Raw genomic sequence first — 18,822 nt, forward strand, 5'->3', positions numbered from 1 at the left:
GTGCTTGCTGTCATCGTGCTCGATGTTGTGCAACTGCAGCTGTTTTATGGCACTTCGCCACGGAAGACATTCAATCATGTAGGCAAAATGACGTCATCAACAGGCAAAATGCAAATTCGAGCAACCGCCGCGCCACATCCAAACAACAAACATCACAAGCATCTCAGCAGCAGCCACCGCTTTTGCTGGTGGCTGCGATTCCTGTCTTCACACTTGAGCCGCCGCAAGGAAAGGCCCCAAAGTGCTTCTCCCTGTCGTGAGTGTGTGTGTGTGTGTGTGTGTGTGTGTGTGTGTGTGTGTGTGTGTTTGTGAATGTAAGGAGAAGGAAAGCGTAATCTTGGGGTCTTGGAAAGTTCACAAAGTCGTGGCTAGCATGTTGTCTCTGCGCCTCCCCTGCCACAATAACACAAACAACAACAACAACAACAACAACAACAACAACAACAACAACAACAACAACAACAACAACAACAACAACAACAACAACAACAACAACAACAACAACAACAACAACAACAACAACAACAACAACAACAACAACAACAACAACAATACTCGGACCTGTTGCCTGTGACGGTAAAGTGGGGCGCGTAGCGTGTGTCTGTGAGCATGGAAGCCGTGTTGCCACACACGAGCACGGGGCGATGGGCCTCAAACGTGTGGTCTTTGTCAAGGTTGAAAGCCAGCTCCTTGTCGGGGATGGTGCCTTTGTAAACAGCCACTTGGCCTGTTGACAAATACACGAGACGAGAAGACATGTGAATCCTGGGTGCACTGGAAATCGACGCACAGCGTCCAAGCCAAGCAACTCATGGGAAAGCGATACCACTGACGATACAAACACTCACATCACGTGCATGTGTGGCTGTGGCAAACACAAACACACACAAAAAAACAGACAGACACACACACGCTTGCACAACAGAGCGCAGCGCAAAGGGACGGGCATGCACGCACAACAAACACGCACCGTAGTCTTCGCAGTTTGGCTCGAGGTCCTTGAGCTTGAACAGGCGGTATGTGATGGAGTAGAAGGTGGCGTTGCCCACGAGCTTGCGAATCTCCGGGTCGTTCACCTGGGACGGGGGACGTTTTGTGAGACTGTGCATTCATGCGAATGAACGCAGGCGAGGGCCAGCGTAGGAGACGGTTTGGGAGATTTGTCGAAAGAAACAAACCACATGAAGCAAGAGGAGCAAGCACACAGACACAGACACAGACACACAGACAGAAGCAGACACGCACACGCACACATGCACCACACACCGTGATGACGTTGCGAGACACCTCCCGTGGATCAGCAAAGCCGACAGACTTGGCGAGATGGATAAAGTCGCGCTCGTACAGCGCACCGCCAATGCACTCGCCAAAGAGAACGGGATCCTTGCGGGCTGCGTCCGAGAGGCGACGATCAGCATACACGTCGCTGAAGAACAGCTCTCCTGAAAGCAACACATCACCAGAGGTTCAAGACAACAAGAACAGCAGCAGCAACAACGACGACGACAATGACAACGACGACGACAGTGGCAATGACGACAACAATGACAACGACAACAAACAGTGGCAGAACACAAGGCTTGATGAGCAGATGACAGGAATGTCGTGCGAACAGCGCAGCGTATTCGCTTGTCATGGTGACAAGGAAACAACGGAAACTCCCCTTCCTTCGTTCCTTTCCTTCCCTTGCCACGCGTCACATCGCAACAGGTCACGGCTCACCTCCTTCCTTGAGGATGTCGTAGACCCCCTTGAGTACTGCAGGCTTGTCTGGGCTGAGGTTGACGACGCAGTTGGAGACAATGAGGTCTTGGCTTTCTGGCTCAATCCCGGCGCCAACCAGGTCCTCGATGTAGCCCTTGACGAACTTCATGTTGGGTGCGTCCAGCTTGAGGACGTCGCGGGTGAAGGCGTCCACGTGGCGGCGGGCGACGTCGAGCTGCTCCTCCGTCATGTCCACGCCCGTGACAAAGCCGTCCTTGCCCACCAGCTTGGCCAGCGCGTAGCAGTCGCGCCCGCTGCCGCTGCCGAGGTCGACCACCTTCAGCCCTTGCAGCTGCTCCGGGAAAGGTGAGCCGCAGCCGTAGTACTTGCTGATAATCTCATCTGGGATGTCGCGGAAGAGGCGGCCTTTCTTGCTGCCTGCACAGCACGTTGTGCACGCCGATGTCTTCAGGCTCTCCGTGCTCTGCAGCACCTTTCCATAGTACTCCTTCACGCTGTCGATCACCGTCTGTCCCCCTGCCACATGGCTCTGCTTCAGCCCGTCGTCCATCTTGGTCCGTGTGCGTGCGTGTGCGTGAGAGAGAGAGAGTGTGTGTGTATGTGTATGTGTGTGTGTGTCGTCGCTGCTTGCTCTTGCTTGCTCTCGTTTCGTCGTTGGTGTCTTGCTTCGTCTTCTTGCTTGCTTGCTTGTTTGGTTGTTTGGTTGTTTGCGCGGAAAATGGATTTCGTGGTGCCATTCGCGCGGGCATATTCGCAAACGCAGACCAGAAAATACAAAAAAGCAGCCATTTCCGTCATCTGACGAGATGGGCAGTGCGCGGCTTTTGATGAGCTCAGAATGACTTGACACCGCCTCTCATGACGGGAGTCTTCTCCGTGCTTCTCGAAGAGCTGGTGGTGTGATGATGGGATATGCTTTACTGCCATCATAGTGACTGGTGGTGTGGACGCACAACTTCTTAACACCAATGAACGAACGAACGAACGAGTGTGTCAGCTTGAACAACAAAACAACTGTGTGCGTGACACCCTGCATGCAGAACCAACAACAACAACAACAACAACAACAACAACAACAACAACAACAACAACAACAACAACAACAACAACCTTCTTCTGATGGACATCGTGACGGAGCTACCACATGCACACACGCTACACTTCAGAATAACACTTCTGGCTAGCTGTCTTGACAATGGCCTTCTTCTTGTTCCGCACCGACCGCTGGAGGTGGCGAAGCGTATCTGCATGGCGAGGAGCGGGGTGGTGGTTGTGGATGTGAGGCAAACTGGTGGCGAGGGTTCGTGGCAAGCACACAAACAAACAACACACACACACACACACACACACACACACACACACAATCACACACACACACAATCACACACACACACACACACACAAATCATGTCATCTCACAGGCTGGTTTCGACGTGGATGCCGCTGGCTTCTGGTTGAGAGAGATTACGACGCCCGCATCGTGCGGGAGTTCAAGTTGAGAACTCCCCTCGCGTGGCCGGTCAAACGACACCAGCCCTTGCTCCCGTGCAGTCTCCAGCAACCCTGGCAAGTTCTGTAAACACAGCACAATTCGGATGAGGGGTGAGGCGCTGCGTACACGAAGCCTCACACCCACCCACCCACAAACCCACACCCACCCACCCACCCACCCACCCACACACACACACACACACACACACACACGCATGCACGCATGCACGCGCGCGCATATTCCTCCGCCCCCACCTCAATGACACCCTGCGCCGTCGCTACGGCATCAAGCGCTGCAAACGTCATCGGTGGAGGTTTGCCATCCTCATGGCCGCGCGCACGTCCGTTGCTTGCACTCGAGTGCTGTTCGCCATCACTGGCTGTAGGAGAGGCCAGCAGATCAGCAAGCGTGTGCAGCTGCGCATCGAGCCAGCGCGCCGCCGCCTTCTCCGTATTGGATGACGTGGACGCAATCGGCTGGTGGCGAGCACGTGTTGGGGTAAGAGTGAGCATGGGCTTGCCACAGCCACTGCTGGTGCAGAGCATGCTTGGCTCACATGCATTTTGTGCGCGTGGTCTACACGCAACACAGCTGCGCAAATCACGCACATGCACACGCACGCATACACATGCACACACGCACACACATGCACATCTACCTTTGCCAGGAGGTCATCGATGAGGAAGCTGCGGCGGGCGGCTTCCGTTGAGGATGAAGTGGTCGTGTTGGTCGTGTTGGTCGTGTTGGTCGTGTTGGTGGTGGTGGTGGTGGTGGTGGCTGCTGCGTTCGCAGACATGTCGCTCGTCTCCTGCACTTGGGGCCGCACAAGCGACAACCTGCAGCCCGCGTGCACGCATTTTGGTTGGGAGGGAGAGGGAACAGACAGACAGACAGACAGACAGACAGACAGACAGACAGACAGACAGACAGACACACACACACACACACACACACAGACACACACACACACACCACGAGTGTGTTGCGCGTGAAGGGAGCAGAGCGCGTGAGGTGATGTTACGTGACGCAAACAAAGAAGCAAGAACGCAATAACATTTCCCGTCACGGTGCCAAACAACCCAAGTCAAACAAAAACAAACACAGACACAGCAAAGGAAAAACAGGCACGCGCAACAAAGAAAGGGAATTCAGACACTCCCAGAGAGGTTTAAAGACGGGGGTACCCACGCTGCGTAATCTGCGGCGGACGTGAGCGCCTGCGCTTCGTCCACGTCGATGAGAACACTCAGCACCTCCTCCACCGCCCGGCGATCGCGCCGCGTCATCCTGTATGGCGCAGTAGCAAAGGAAAGAGGAGGAGGAGGACGAGGAGGAGGAGGAGGAGGCAATTTGGAATTGGGGAGCAGAAGGAAGGGTGTTGGCGTTGGTTGATGGCGAGAGGAGGTACAAACAACACCACCAACGCCAACGAATGCATGCTGTGTGTACTTGTGTGAACGTACTGGGTGCGTCGTGATGAGGGCTGACGAAGGAACTTCGTGCGTAGTTCAGTCTCCTGTGAGCAGGAATGGAAGGGGGAAACGTATGAGAGGCAGAGAGACAGTGCGCACATGAGACTATACAACTTTCGCCCACTTACACTCGCTCACAAACAAACGCGCGCGCGCACACACACACACACACACACACACACACACTCGCTCACAAACACACACACACACACACACACACGTGCGTATGCACCTGGCGATCTGCTTTTGAGATGACGCGTGACCTGCTGCGGATCTGTCTGTCCTGGCGAGACACGGAGGAGTTGGAGGAGCGCATTGCAACACCCGATGTTGCATCATGGCTGCCATTCGACACCGCCGCTGATGACGATGGTTTGAAGATGAACGTGTCGTCATCGTAATCCCCAACCGCATCCGCCTCGCCGTCGCCGCCCATCTCCTCTGCATGAGCATGTGTGAGATTTGCGAGTGAGAAAGCATGTGCGCATGAACCGGGTGGCATTCAAACGTGGTGTGCATCAAAGCCGCCCCCAACACCGCAAACACAACACCACGCCGCTCTCGCCAGGAATGCAGCACCCACCTGGGTGCCTGATTCTGTCGAGCTGTGCCTGGAGCCGCATGCGCTTGGCGGTGTAGATGGCCTCCACCTGTTTGCGGTGCAGCAGCTCCTCCGCATCGAGAATGCGCAGGAAGTTGGACAGCTCGGGCGCACTGAACGCCATCCAGTCAACGTCTGCACGCGCGACACGACAGCATGTCAATGCAAGATGACACAGGGTGGCGCAGAAGACGAAATGCACATGTGCGCGTCGTGCATGTGAGCGGTCAACAATTGGGGGGGGGGGCATTTCGCTCAGTTGCATCCGCACGTTCACAACAGTCATGACCAGCACAACAGTTCATGAGCCGGGCCACTTTACATCAACTCTCGAGCACATGTGTGTGTGTGTGTGTGTGTGTGTGTGTGTGTGTGTGTGTGTGTGTGTGTGTGTGTGTGTGTGTGTGTGTGTGTGTGTGTGTGTGTGTGTGTGTGGCGTGATGTGTGTTGCTTTACGTCTGCAAGTGCATGTGGATGCTTGATGTGCGATATAATTGGATGTGCTGTATCATGCACACACCCACACCCCAAACATGCGCCGGCGCTGTGTTCATGCTTGACGGTCTTCTCATCCTCCTCCCCATCCCTTCGGTTCTGACCCGCCGCCTAACCCATCAGTTCGATCACGCATTCGTGGAAAGCACTTCCATGGTACGCCCCCTTGCACATGCTGCCACGTGTGCCACTCTTTCCCACACACACACACACACACACACACACACACACACACTCTCTCTCTCTCTGAGATTTGCGAGTGAGAAAGCATGTGCGCATGAACCGGGTGGCATTCAAACGTGGTGTGCATCAAAGCCGCCCCCAACACCGCAAACACAACACCACGCCGCTCTCGCCAGGAATGCAGCACCCACCTGGGTGCCTGATTCTGTCGAGCTGTGCCTGGAGCCGCATGCGCTTGGCGGTGTAGATGGCCTCCACCTGTTTGCGGTGCAGCAGCTCCTCCGCATCGAGAATGCGCAGGAAGTTGGACAGCTCGGGCGCACTGAACGCCATCCAGTCAACGTCTGCACGCGCGACACGACAGCATGTCAATGCAAGATGACACAGGGTGGCGCAGAAGACGAAATGCACATGTGCGCGTCGTGCATGTGAGCGGTCAACAATTGGGGGGGGGGGCATTTCGCTCAGTTGCATCCGCACGTTCACAACAGTCATGACCAGCACAACAGTTCATGAGCCGGGCCACTTTACATCAACTCTCGAGCACATGTGTGTGTGTGTGTGTGTGTGTGTGTGTGTGTGTGTGTGTGTGTGTGTGTGTGTGTGTGTGTGTGTGTGTGTGTGTGTGTGTGTGTGTGTGTGTGTGTGTGTGTGACAAGTGTGTGTACAGCCACTGACTCAGCTCTGGGCGTGCGGTGACGTCTGCATTTGGATGGCGGCGGATCAACGTCGACGCCGTCGCACTCATCTGCCAACCACCAACCACGCGACCCATGAGAAAGGTGTGTGTGTGTGTGTGTGTGTGTGTGTGTGTGTGTGTGTGTGTGTGTGTGTGTGTGTGTGTGTGTGTGTGTGTGTGTGTGTCATCACCACGGGTGCCATTGCAATCTCACTGCACGCCCAGCGCCAACACCACCCCACTCACCGTGCTGAAGGCGGTCCCCGGCTGCGACTTGATGGTGTCCGACTGGGTCAACAGCGCCGGCATCGTGTTCATGTGCAGCGATGCACCGCGCTTGATCGTCCCTGCGTCGCCACGACTGCCACCATCGCCACGACTGCCATCATCGCCAGTCATATTGGTGTTATTGCTGGTGTTGGTGGTGTTGCTGGTGTTACCACCGCTGTGGGTGTTGGCTGGCGGCGGTGGCTGTGAGGCCAGTGTGCTGGCTGCACTGCCCCACACGAGCGTGCTGTACGTTGACAGCGCCTCGGGCTCAATCTCAATCACATCGCTCTGGTCAGCAGACACGCAGGCAGGATGGACGTGGGGTGGGTGGGTGAAGAGCGAGCACGTCGTGGCGGGTGATGGGAGGTGAGTACAAGTGGGAGAGCCGCAACTGTGGGCAAATGAGCCAAGGAAGGTTTGACTGGTGGAAGAAGATGCCTGGCAAGGGCGTCCCTTAAACAGATGCACATCTCGACCGTGTAAAACCACCATAACAACAACAACACAGCACAACAACATACAGCGCACAGCGCACAGCACACGCTTGACGATAGTGTGTGCAGTGAAGCATGAGGGCAGCGCACCAGGGTGAGGTCTGTGAGCTGCGTGACGAGGGACGCGCGGTCGCTGAGACGGGAAATGGTCATTGCGCGCTGCGCCCATCGCGATGACGGCGAAGACGCCCGGCCCTGCGCACAAACCCGCACATCAGCTCATGAGGGGAAACGCACACACACACACACATGCACACGCACACACACATACACACACATACACGCACGCATACACACACATGCATGCATACACAAGCAAGCAAGCGAGCCAGGAAATGTGCACACCACGCACGCAACACCACGGCAGCACCAGCCCTCCAATAACAAGAAAGCAACAAGCAGTCATGCTGTGCTGTCCCTTCCCCCTCTCCCCCGACGGTGATTGGGCAGTGGCGTACCTTGAGCTGCAGCGTGCCAGTGCTATAGCTACTGTCGTTGCTGTCGCCACTGCCGTTGCTGTTGCTGCTGCTGCGCCTGCGTGTGTGTGCGTGTGGTCTGCCCGCATCGCGGCGGCGAGAGGGCGTCAGCACTTCGCTTCGGCCACGTCGCAGTGGGACTTCATTTGCTGATGGTGACGCTGTTGACGATGACGATGCTGTTGCATGGTGGCTGATTGTGTCGGGTGCATGTGGAGGAGTGGGTCCTTGTTCCGTTGACAACTTGCGCAGTTTTTCCTTCACTTCATCAAACCCTTTGTTTGGACCTGGACATACACAAATACACACAGCCAATCCAGCCACCACACAACGGTGCGGCAGCCCAAAGGCACAACAAGTGAGCGCCTCACAAAGGACTCATACCCCCGCCCAGCGAGCAGCGTGGCACGTGTACCGAAACACACACACGCACACATGTACACACACACACACGCACACACACACACGCACGCCCCACCATTGTCTTTCGAGACAGGACGCATGCACACACACATGTACATGAGCACGCAAGCGTACCGAACGACTCCTGCATGAGTGCATCTGCGGCCTTGTTTGTGATGTACACGGATTCCGCACGTGCCCCTATCGGCGCCCAGCACATGTGCACACGACACGCGTGGGTGAGCGGCACTTGCAAAGGATTACCCAGCACATCAACGTACCATCCACCTGCGCACGCTGAACCACATGGCGTGACAACCCATGAACCCGCACACAAACACCCCCCCCCCCACACACACACACACCCCCCCCACACACACACACACAAACACACACACAAACACACACACAAACACACACAGGCATACGCACACAAACACACAAACACACATAGGCATACGCACACACGCACACACAAACACACATAGGCATACGCACACACGCACACGCACACACACACAAACACACAAACACACACACACAAACACACAAACACACACAACCCCCCCCCCCACACTCAGGCATACGCACACACACACACACACACACACACACACACACACACACACCCTGGCGAGGGACCTCTCACCGTATCGCCCAGCGGGCTGTGGGCGGAGCTGGTTTGAGACGGAGTAACTGCGCACGTCCGCAGCGTCGGCAGTGGGAACAAATCCTGTGCCCGATGCTGCTGTCGATGATGTTGTTGTTGTTGTTGATGTTGCTGCTGCTGCTGCTGTGCGGCCGTTGTCCGTGCCTGTGACTGTTACGGCTGCTGGCGACTGAGTAGCTGCTGTCGTGCCAGCCTGCAGTAGTGCGTTTCGCCTCACCACCACGGGCTGCTGCTGCTGCTGCTGCTGTTGCTGCTCAACGACAATTCTTCGTCTGTGGCGACGGCGGCGCGTCGACTGCCGGAGGTGCTGCGGCGTGTCTGGTGGTCACGTCAACCAAGATATGTGTGTGTGTGTGTGTGCGTGGGGTGCGTGTGTGTGTGTGTGCGTGTGTGTACAAGTTAGTGAGAGCATATGTGCGTGTGTGCGTGTGTGTGTGTGTGTGCGTGTGTGTGTGTTGGCGGAATCGAGCCTCAAGGCGTGCCAACTTCCAGCCATGTTCCAAATACATAAAGGACACAGACGATTTGAGTATCATCCGTACATGTTGTTCCATCCGCGTCTTCGAATGTGGAGCGGAGTAGCACAAGAAGCGTGTCTGGCTGAAGATCTGCCAGCACAGCATTTCAACAATCGAAGGATGGTCGCTGAGGTAAGCACAGCTGCTGACAACACACTACACACACATACACACACACACAAGCACATGCACTCACAAAGACACATGCACACACACACACACACACACACACAAGCACATGCACCCACAAAGACCCCCTGCAGAAAACATATGCGCGTGTGCCAACCTCTGGTGGTCATGGGCGGGTCTGCTCGTAAGATCCCGCGATCAAGCGCAGTCAACACGAGACCGTCAAGTGACTGGTGGCGATGGCGACAAGGACCATTGGAGCACGAGATGAGCAACAGGGTGTTTGGTGCAGCAGGACTCTAGCACTGATATGCCAACCTTCACAAAGGAGAGGAACGCATGCGTCCGCCTCATACACACACACACACACACACAACACAACACAACGCACACCTCAAATCCGCTGGCAGCAACTTTGCGCAGTGTGTCGTAGGTGATGGCAGCCACGCCTTTGTTGAAGTGAGGCGAGCACGTGCATACAGGTCCCGTTAGCCTGCACATTTACCGATGCACCAAACACGTTGCACAGCATGCCATTGACAACCACTGCACCAACACGCACACGTAACACACACGCATGTTTCATAGACGCACTGTTCTTTACCGCTTACCTGGGCTCGACGGTGCGTCGTGTCCGTGCTCTTTGATCTTGCGCACGAGGCGTCGCAAACAGCGGTCAATCCACCGCGCCGCCGCACGTGTGACATCTGAACGCCGCACACCAAGGATAAGTGAGGGCAGAAAAGCACAGGCAACAACCAGTCCACCACGTGCAGTGCAGCTATTCTGGTGCCAAGTTGCACTGGTACGAAACAAAGCGTCATTCAGCAGCGCGAGCATCGTACCGTCGCTAATCGTCGAACTCGGAGATGACGCGTCTTTCTGGGGAGGAGACTCAAACTGCTGTGCTTGCGGGTCAGCGTCCAACGGCACACCAGGATTCACCTCCTGCAACGGACACACAGAATCATGCGTGAGGGCACACATGCATGTGCGTTGCAGGGGAGCGGTGATGACACTGTTGCAGCGACGACATGGTAGCGCTGCTCCCTTGCGAGAATACCCGTGTCAACGCCATTGGCCTCATCATCACCCGTCTCCCCCAAGCTGCGTATGGCACATGTCAACAACGCACCAGGCTGTCTGTGGACGATTCGGTGGACACGCCGCCTGGCAGCTTGAAGAATGTTTCAAGCACACGTTCCACGGCATCTCGGTCCATGTCTGATGGCATCACCAAGCAATCGGCATCAGTTGCATGCGCGTGTGCGGTGATGTGATGTGATCCATCAACATGGCACTCAAGCACACGCACAAGCTGTGCAGGCAAGCACACGCACGCACCTTCATGCTGGGACGTTAGATCCCCCTGCGAAGCCTGGCGCTCTGCCATGATCGCAGCTCAAAGACAACACAGCCTGCGTGATCGTGTGTCGTTTGTGTTTTGCCTGCGGTGGCTGGCTGGCAGGGTGTGGGCGGGCGGAGTGACGAGAAAAACGACACAACCAGCAGGTGGCAGGAGGAAAGCAGCCAAACAACGCCAACAAAGCGGTTGTGATTCCTGAAGATTATCAATGCAACCGCCATAATTCTTTCATGGCCGGAACGTGCGGAGATGAGCAGCACACCAGTGAGCGGTGGCGCTGAGTGCGCGAGTCACCAACAGCACCAGCACCAGCACCAGCAGTCGTGGGCAGATGAGGTTGCACGGTGCGCATTAGAAACATACAAGAAGCTGCCTCGACAAGGGAAGCCCAAGGCAGATAATGAATGGACAGTCATGGCGGCCATCGTGCTCCAAACAGCGCCTCACACTGTGAGTGAGTCCGTAGTTGTGAGTGGGTGAGTGAGTGAGTGAGTGTATGTGTGTGTGTGTGTGTGTGTGTGTGTGTGTGTCCGTAGTTGTGAGTGGGTGAGTGAGTGAGTGAGTGCGAGGATGTGTGACAGATAAAAGACCGCTATGTGGAAACAAAAAGACTCTCCACGATCATGTGCCCACACCTTGCATCCGCACACTTGCAACATCGCATCACGCAGATGAAGACGGTTGCGTTAGCTACGGGAAGCAAGTGCATTGGGATTGAGCTGCTGGATTCCTCCGGCGACATTGTCATCGATGCCCACGCCGAAGTACTGGCCCGCCGTGCATTCCAATGGTACTGTTCGAGGCGTGGGATATCATGTCACGCTCAGGCACACCAATAGCCTGCTACAGCAATTGCTTCCCCAAGCACAAGCATGCATGAACACGCGCGCCTTTTGTCTCATGTGCACGCACCCCACGGAAATGTTGACTCTGTCACCGCCCAAACCCGACACCTTTGACCACACACAACAGGTATTTGACACAGCAGATCCAACTTGCGCTGAAAGGCCAGAGCGAACTGCTGACATTTGTGCACAGCGTTGAGCCCAGTCCCATGGATGATGGTGATGATGACGGTGATGATGGTGATGAAGATGAGCAGGGGAAGGAGGAGAAGAAGGAAGGGGATGGGAAGGACGAGGATGGGAAGCAAGTAGACAACAGCGGCCCAATGTCTGCAATCAAGGCCCCACTTCGCGTCAAAGATAACTGCTCACTTCACCTCTACGTGTCGCACGCACCTTGTGAGTCAAGATGGGTGCCCTTGTTGCTATGTTTTCTGTTTATTCGCGATTCATTCCATGCCTACTGTTTCGTTCTGGCCACGCTGTTACCGCACTCACACACGCGCAATTCCTGCTGCTTGTGCGCATGTCACAACATCCTGACACAGGCGGCGACGCGTCCATCTTTGAAGTGGACATCAGCACCGAAGACGCCGCTTCTTCCCGCGCAACGCAGGACGACGCTGTGGGCACCGCCACAACACCAACGATTGCGGCAGCAGAATCGGCAACAGCAACAGCGACAAATGACGCACGCGGCGTCGATGCGGTGCCATGCAAGCGCGCGAAACGCGACCAGCACCGCACGGGCGCAAAGCCGGTTCCCTCTGCCACCTCGGACCCGGTGCTACCGGGCGTCCAATATCACACAACAGGCACGCTTCGCACCAAGGTCAGTGCTCTGTGTGTGAGTGTGTTTGTGTGTGTCTATGTGTGTGTTTGTGCGGTGTGTGTCTGTGTGTGTGTGTTTGTGTGTGTGTGTGTGTGTGTGTGTATGTGTGTGTGTGTGTGTTTGCTTGTGCGGTGTTGGGGGTGTATTAGCCAGCTGCAATAGCGTCATTTCTATTTCTTCATGTTTCTCACGTGTCTCCCCACGTCAAAACTATTTTTGCCGCACATCTGTCAGCCTGGACGCGGGCCACCGTCTCACTCCATGTCGTGCTCAGACAAGATCTTGCGGTGGACCTACCTCGGCCTTCAAGGCGCGCTCCTTCCTGCTGTCCTTGCGCAGCCGGTGGTTTTGTCCTCCATTGTTGTTGGCGAGCACTTTGATGTGGAGGCGCTGACACGTGCGCTGCAGTCAAGGATTGACGGCATTTCCTCGTGCGGACCGTTCAAGCAAACAAAGGTACGAACAACCTGGTGCTGATGGGAGAGACGGATGCACATGCACCAACGCCAGCACGTGCAGTCTTTCACATTGCTGTCCCCACACCAATACAGCACACACACACACTCACACACACACACACACGCACGCATGCGTTCACGACTGCTTTGCATCTCCATCTTCACATCGTGCTATCGGCGTTCATAGCTGCGCATTGGAGCGGCGTCCGTCTCGTTCCCGGACGCAAAGGGCGAGCGGGCGAATATCTGTACAGCGCAGAAGACACACCCAACCACGGCAGCGGCACCGCCTGCCAAGATGATTGCCCTCTCCGCTGGCATTGTGTACGCTGCTGCAAGCGCCAGTGCAGATGACGGTGCAAAGAAAGGAAATAGGGCCAACAGCAAGCCGTTGCGAGAAGTGCTGGTGAAAGGAATCAAGCAAGGCGCATCCCGCAAAAAACACAAGCCGGAGCACTTCAGGTGAGGCTGTGTCCTGTGTCGGCCAGCCATGTGCGCCAGTGTGTGAATGCGCGTGGATGTGCAGACATTGATGTGCATGTGTAGAAATTGATGTGCATGTGTGTGGACGTTTCAACACACGAGTGCTAGCACTCATGTGAGCACACCAGCGCTTGTGTGCGTACTGTTGTACATTCTGTTGTGGACACACACACACACTCACACACACACACAATGACACACTCCCCGCCCCTTCTCGTCTTCGCCCCGCCAGGTCGGCGGTGTGCAAGCGCGAGCTGGCCGGTGGCGCCGTTGCAGCGATCGCGCACGTGTTTGATGTGATGCGGCAATACCAGCACAGTGGCCGAAGAAGACATGTACCGGGAGCAGGTGATGGTGGAGGCATGAACACGGACAGCGCCGACAGCAGCCGTGCTGGCCGTGCTGGTTATGCTGCGAGGAGTTGTGGTGATGGCACCAGTGACGTTGGTTCGGATGTTCCCTACACCACAGATAGGCAAAGCGAAGCGGGGCAGCAGCAGCAGCACTCGTCTGTGTCATATGCGTCATTGAAGCAACACATGTGTCCCGTGTACAGCAAGGCAAGGCACACGTTTCAAACGCACGTGCGGCATTGGCGAGGAAATGCTGCCGCCAACACGGACAATTTTTCCGTCGCCATTCCACCACAGCTGATGCACGTTTGCACAGTAAGTTCCAACACGTCATAGCGTGTGTGTGCGTGCGTGTGTGTGTGCTTGTGTGTAAGTGTGTGAGTGGAAAGGGTTGCGAGCGCTGCAATTGCTCGATTGATGCGAACGTGATTGCGTGTAATTAAAAGAAAATGCACGTCCTAATGCAAAACCAGCAGGCGAAAAGAAAAGAACAGAAGCAAAGAATAACGGCGTGCAACCACAAACATCGTGCAGCGAGGCCTGGGTGAAACAACACCAAGCACCAGAGCCATGAGAATGGCCCGCGTGTAACAACACCGAAAGTGCAGGGAGTAGCTGCGATAGCAGAGGTATTGGGGGGGGGGGGTAAACATCAAGTGAAGGCGCAAAAGCAATACAAGTGATCAAACAGCGCACCAGCAACAGGTGCAAATGAGGGCGAACAAGCAACAGGTAGCATGAGTCACATTCCGACGAGCTAGGTGGCAACTCGACATTGAACACACCCACGCACTGCCGCGACGGCAAGAAGCAATCAATCTAGAAGAGCAACAAGCAGCACGACCATATTCACCTCGAAAATGCAAATACTCAACATGCACAGAAAACAAACATGCGAACGCGCGCACACACGCACACGCACGCACACATACACACACACACACAAACACACAAACACACACACACACCACGTCAACCAACGTCTCAACCCAATTCAAGCATCCCATCCAATGGTGGCGTCAACGTAATCGCCCTCCGCATCCTCTTCGGCGACCGCCATGTGTGCCCGCGCACTTGTGGGGCCACGGTTGCCTGCAGGCATGCGTTTGTGTGTGCGGACGCTTTTCCCACGCACAAATGTGAGGCGTTGGAGGGAGTCGTACTCGCCATCGGGTGCGCTCTTGTATTGAGGTTCCTGCTCAGGCCGCTGCAGCATGTCATACACACCCGGAGCAGCTGTCGACGTGAGCGGCGGTGGCGCTGCGTGGTGTGCTTGTGAATGACCAAATGCGGGGGCCCAAGCTGCCTGTCCATGCTCTTGCCGGTGCTGCTGCTGTTGTCGCCGATGTTGGCCTTGAGGCTGGCGCAGGTGGTCGTATTGAGGGCTTGCATTGGCACTAACAGTGTTGGCATATGTCGGCGCTGTCGCCTCCCAGCCACTCACGACGTGCGCTCCTCGCACCTGCGGCACATCATACACAGCACCAGCGGGCTCGCTCGCCACGACGCCACCGCCCGGCGTTGAAGATAGTGTCGATGCTGAGGATGGTGTTGGTGGCATTGCCTGGTCGGCAGAGGTGCTGCGTGGAGGCGCCTCGTACATCGGGTTGGCGTACATGGCCAGCGTGGAGGCCGCCCCGACATCATCAAGCGCAGGCGTCGTGTGTGTGCGGCGGGGGCGGGAGCGCCGAACCACCAGCACGATCACCACCGTGCAGCACACGACTGCGCCCACAGCAATGCCCACAATCACTGGCGTTGACAGCGCGGAGGAGGACGAGGACGAGGACGATGCGTCAACACCGCCCTTCTTGCCAGTCGTCGTGGCCGTGGTCGTCGAAACACCGCCACCACCATCGCCACCACCACTATCACCGCCATTAACAGCAGCGGGCTCGGCAGCGACCTTGCCGCCACCGACATCAACCACAACCTCGCCGTTGGAGACTGCGCGCCGCACCGTGGCAACAGAGCTTGTGTCTGCGAGTGTGACGGTGACAACAATGCTGCCACGCCGGATCTGCACATCAACAATGGATTGCACGTTGATGAAGCGGGAGAGAGACGCGCGAACGGCTGTCGCAAGTACGTTGGGCTGGATGCTGTCAAAGTCAAGCTGAAACACCATGCCAACCACCAACTCACTGGAAGTGGTGGTGGCGGTTGTTGTTGTTGTTGTTGTTGTCGTCGTCGTCGTCATCGTCGTCGTCGTCGTGGTGGTGGTGGTGGTGGTACTAGTTGTTGTGGTGGTAGTTGTTGTGGTACTAGTTGTTGTGGTGGTAGTTGTTGTGGTACTAGTTGTTGTGGTTGTTGTGGTTGTTGTCGTCGTCGTCGTGGTGGTGGTGGTGGTTGTGGTAGTTGTTGTAGTCGTGGTCATGGTTGCTGGCGCACGCGTGGAAATTGTCTTCCAGCGGGCGCAACCAACCGACAGCGTCGGTTCCTTGAACGACGACGCCGACTTGAACGTCAAGCTGCCGCGGTCACGGTTGGTGCTGGTGTCACCATCCACCCACAGCACAAGGGCAAACGCGCCATGGCCACCCTCGCTCCCGCCCTCATGCGTGTCTTTGGACGACAGCTGTGACCACACCTCCGTGACGTCCAGCACCAGCGTATTCCCTTGCAGCACCCTCCCCACTTCCTCATCAACAGCCTTCTCATACACCCGTTCAGAATACCTTCTGGCAAAGTTGGCCTCCAACGCGTCTGCTGTGCACATGTACTCGCGCCCATTCTCTTCACTGCTGTCATCATCGCTTGCGCCGCTGTCGCTGCACTCCGGTGCTTGACGCAACGCCCGCAGTTTCAGCTTCACGTCCTTGCCCGCATTGCTGATGGCACCAGCGATGGTCATGGTAAGCTGGAGCGAGAACCCTCTGGCGCACCTCTCTTCAGCCGCTGTCAGTATCTGTGTGTCATCGTCACTCCACACCAGTATGGCACGCGTGATAGCCCCATCGCTCACGCCAACCGTGTCGATGCGTGCTGAAGACAGCCCCAGCAACCATGACTCTGGGTTTGGCTGATATCGGGCCTCCCACCACCGAGCGATTGCGACGTCGGGTGGTGTAGTGGTGGTGGCAGTGGTGGTGGTGGTGACGGTTGTTGTTGTTGTTGTTGTTGTTGTTGTTGTTGTTGTTGTTGTTGTTGTTGTTGTAGTTGTGGTAGTGGTTGTGGTTGTGGTAGGGGTGGTGGTGGAAGTTGTGGTTGTGGTTGTCCATGTGCATTCAATCTCCAACACGGGTACGTCGTCGTCGTTGTTGCGAAAGCTGAACAGGCCAATGTGACTGGCGCCCGAACTCACATCACCGTCAATCCACACCACCACTGCCATCGGTCCTTGCGTGGGGTCGCTGTTGTCGCGCTCCTGCACGTATTCAGACCACACCTGCGTGGCATCCCATTGCAAGATCCTGGATTCCCCGCCACCCCCTGCTGTCGCCGTCTCACCAAACGTGTACTCGTCCACAAAGTCGTCATCCCACGACTGCGATGCTTTCTCGCATGATCTCGTGAGGTCCTTGCACTGCGGGATCTTCTTGAGGGCACGAAGACGGAAGCTGCTGTCTGCTGTGGTGGGGTCTTCTTTAGACGTCATCGTTAGGCGTGCAGTGACAGTGCCGGGACACGTGGCCGTTGCGTCCAGCAGCTGGTCCGTGTCGTCAGCACTCCAAACCAACACCCCGCGCCGAGCATAGTCCACACCTAAGAGCACATTGTCGTATCCGACGTCACAAGACGATCGCGTGCACACTTTGAGCGAGTCGCTCCCCCATGAGCCCGTGGGGTGAGAAGCCACCCACCACTGGTCAATGCGGGTACGGGTCACCATCGATTGCTGTGGAGGGGTACGCGTGCATTGGAAGCTGAGGATGGCGGGAGCTGTGCTAAAAGCCACAGCAGAGTTGGAGGTGGAGCCACTGTTGTCTTCTGCTGTGTCGTACAACACGAACGCGCGCACTTGCGAGGCATCGTCGTCTGCACTGGTGTCGAGCCAGCGCTCAACAATGCGGGTGACATCCCATTGAAATGACACACTCTCTCCCTCGTCAGAGTCAATGTCGCCCTCCTCAATGATGACGCTTGCCGTGGGAAGCTCGTGCACGTATGCGCCGTCATTGACGAAGTTTGTTGGCCAATGCTCATTGCCACTCAAGAAAGGCTGCCGAAGCCCATCTGCCACAACGTGCAGCGGGCGGTGGTTGGCGTTCTTGTTAGTGGAGCTCGCGAAGACGTGCAGAGTTGCTGAGGCCAGGCGTCCTGTATCGCGGCATTCACTCAAGGGGCCGCGCAGGTCCTCGTTATCGAAGGCAAGCAGGCCCCGATGTCGGTCGTACAAACCGACACGGCTGCAGCAGCCACAGCGCGGAACAGGAGGAGCAACACAACAGAAGCAAAGTGAGAGCGGCAAAGGTGAGCAACGCGCGCAGGATCGAAAGCAAAGACTTCGCGGGAGGTGAGGAATCCATTGGGGGGGGGGGAGGAATAAAGGAAGCACACATTTCGAAGCAATGGCAACTCATACGCACAAGAAGTTATCCGTGATGTAGCCATCGTAGTCCTTGACCCAGGTGGCGGACGCGGCTGCAGCAATGCTGAACGTTTTGCTCGTTGCAGTCGTTGTGGTTGGTGTCGTGGTGACTGGTGGGTCTCCTTGGTCAATGGGATCTTCACCGCCCATGTCTGGGTCATCACCATTCCCACCAGTTCCACCAGTTCCTCCTCCTCCACCACCACCACCACCTAGGTCCTCGAGCTCGAGCTGTTTGCCTGCGTCCACGCTGGGGACGCCGCTGCCACCACCACAGGACAGCGCCACCACGCAAACACAAACAAACGCCACGGCACAAGCCCTCAGCACGACGAGCCGCACCATCTT

At 56.3% G+C, this 18,822-nt stretch overlaps 4 protein-coding genes across 4 annotated transcripts; 1 reads left to right on the forward strand and 3 right to left on the reverse strand.

Annotated features, from left to right (window-relative positions):
* Nucleotides 1-2: 2 nt before the first annotated feature.
* PTSG_01809 (methyltransferase type 11) lies at nucleotides 3-2,484 on the reverse strand. Its single transcript, XM_004997732.1, has 5 exons — nucleotides 1,723-2,484; nucleotides 1,267-1,442; nucleotides 971-1,076; nucleotides 562-727; nucleotides 3-251 (listed from the first exon to the last, which is right to left on the reverse strand). Exons 1-5 carry the CDS (start codon nucleotides 2,273-2,275, stop codon nucleotides 164-166), a joined length of 1,089 nt encoding a protein of 362 aa, XP_004997789.1. The 5' UTR covers nucleotides 2,276-2,484; the 3' UTR covers nucleotides 3-163.
* Nucleotides 2,485-2,880: 396 nt separating this feature from the next.
* Nucleotides 2,881-11,161, reverse strand: PTSG_01810 (uncharacterized protein; the record flags this gene model as incomplete). Its single annotated transcript, XM_004997733.1, has 21 exons — nucleotides 10,951-11,161; nucleotides 10,742-10,830; nucleotides 10,452-10,554; nucleotides 10,218-10,313; nucleotides 10,000-10,055; nucleotides 9,764-9,836; nucleotides 9,502-9,567; nucleotides 8,939-9,277; nucleotides 8,425-8,490; nucleotides 7,870-8,174; nucleotides 7,502-7,606; nucleotides 6,894-7,205; nucleotides 6,647-6,716; nucleotides 6,160-6,312; nucleotides 4,922-5,130; nucleotides 4,681-4,733; nucleotides 4,406-4,504; nucleotides 3,876-4,053; nucleotides 3,472-3,693; nucleotides 3,145-3,298; nucleotides 2,881-2,969 (listed from the first exon to the last, which is right to left on the reverse strand). Exons 1-21 carry the CDS (start codon nucleotides 10,997-10,999, stop codon nucleotides 2,881-2,883), a joined length of 2,886 nt encoding a protein of 961 aa, XP_004997790.1. The 5' UTR covers nucleotides 11,000-11,161.
* A 45-nt stretch (nucleotides 11,162-11,206) lies between these two features.
* Nucleotides 11,207-14,417, forward strand: PTSG_01811 (uncharacterized protein). The gene is made up of 7 exons (XM_004997734.1): nucleotides 11,207-11,422; nucleotides 11,644-11,762; nucleotides 11,945-12,216; nucleotides 12,366-12,649; nucleotides 12,884-13,105; nucleotides 13,295-13,569; nucleotides 13,823-14,417. Exons 1-7 carry the CDS (start codon nucleotides 11,222-11,224, stop codon nucleotides 14,277-14,279), a joined length of 1,830 nt encoding a protein of 609 aa, XP_004997791.1. The 5' UTR covers nucleotides 11,207-11,221; the 3' UTR covers nucleotides 14,280-14,417.
* Nucleotides 14,418-14,937: 520 nt separating this feature from the next.
* On the reverse strand, nucleotides 14,938-18,819 carry PTSG_01812 (uncharacterized protein; the record flags this gene model as incomplete). Its single annotated transcript, XM_004997735.1, has 4 exons — nucleotides 14,938-15,963; nucleotides 16,369-16,851; nucleotides 17,191-18,292; nucleotides 18,473-18,819. 4 exons carry the CDS (start codon nucleotides 18,817-18,819, stop codon nucleotides 14,938-14,940), a joined length of 2,958 nt encoding a protein of 985 aa, XP_004997792.1.
* Between the last annotated feature and the right edge of the window lie 3 nt (nucleotides 18,820-18,822).

This window comes from Salpingoeca rosetta, assembly GCF_000188695.1.
Source record: "Salpingoeca rosetta unplaced genomic scaffold supercont1.3, whole genome shotgun sequence".
In the NCBI taxonomy this organism is placed as follows: Eukaryota; class Choanoflagellata; order Craspedida; family Salpingoecidae; genus Salpingoeca; species Salpingoeca rosetta.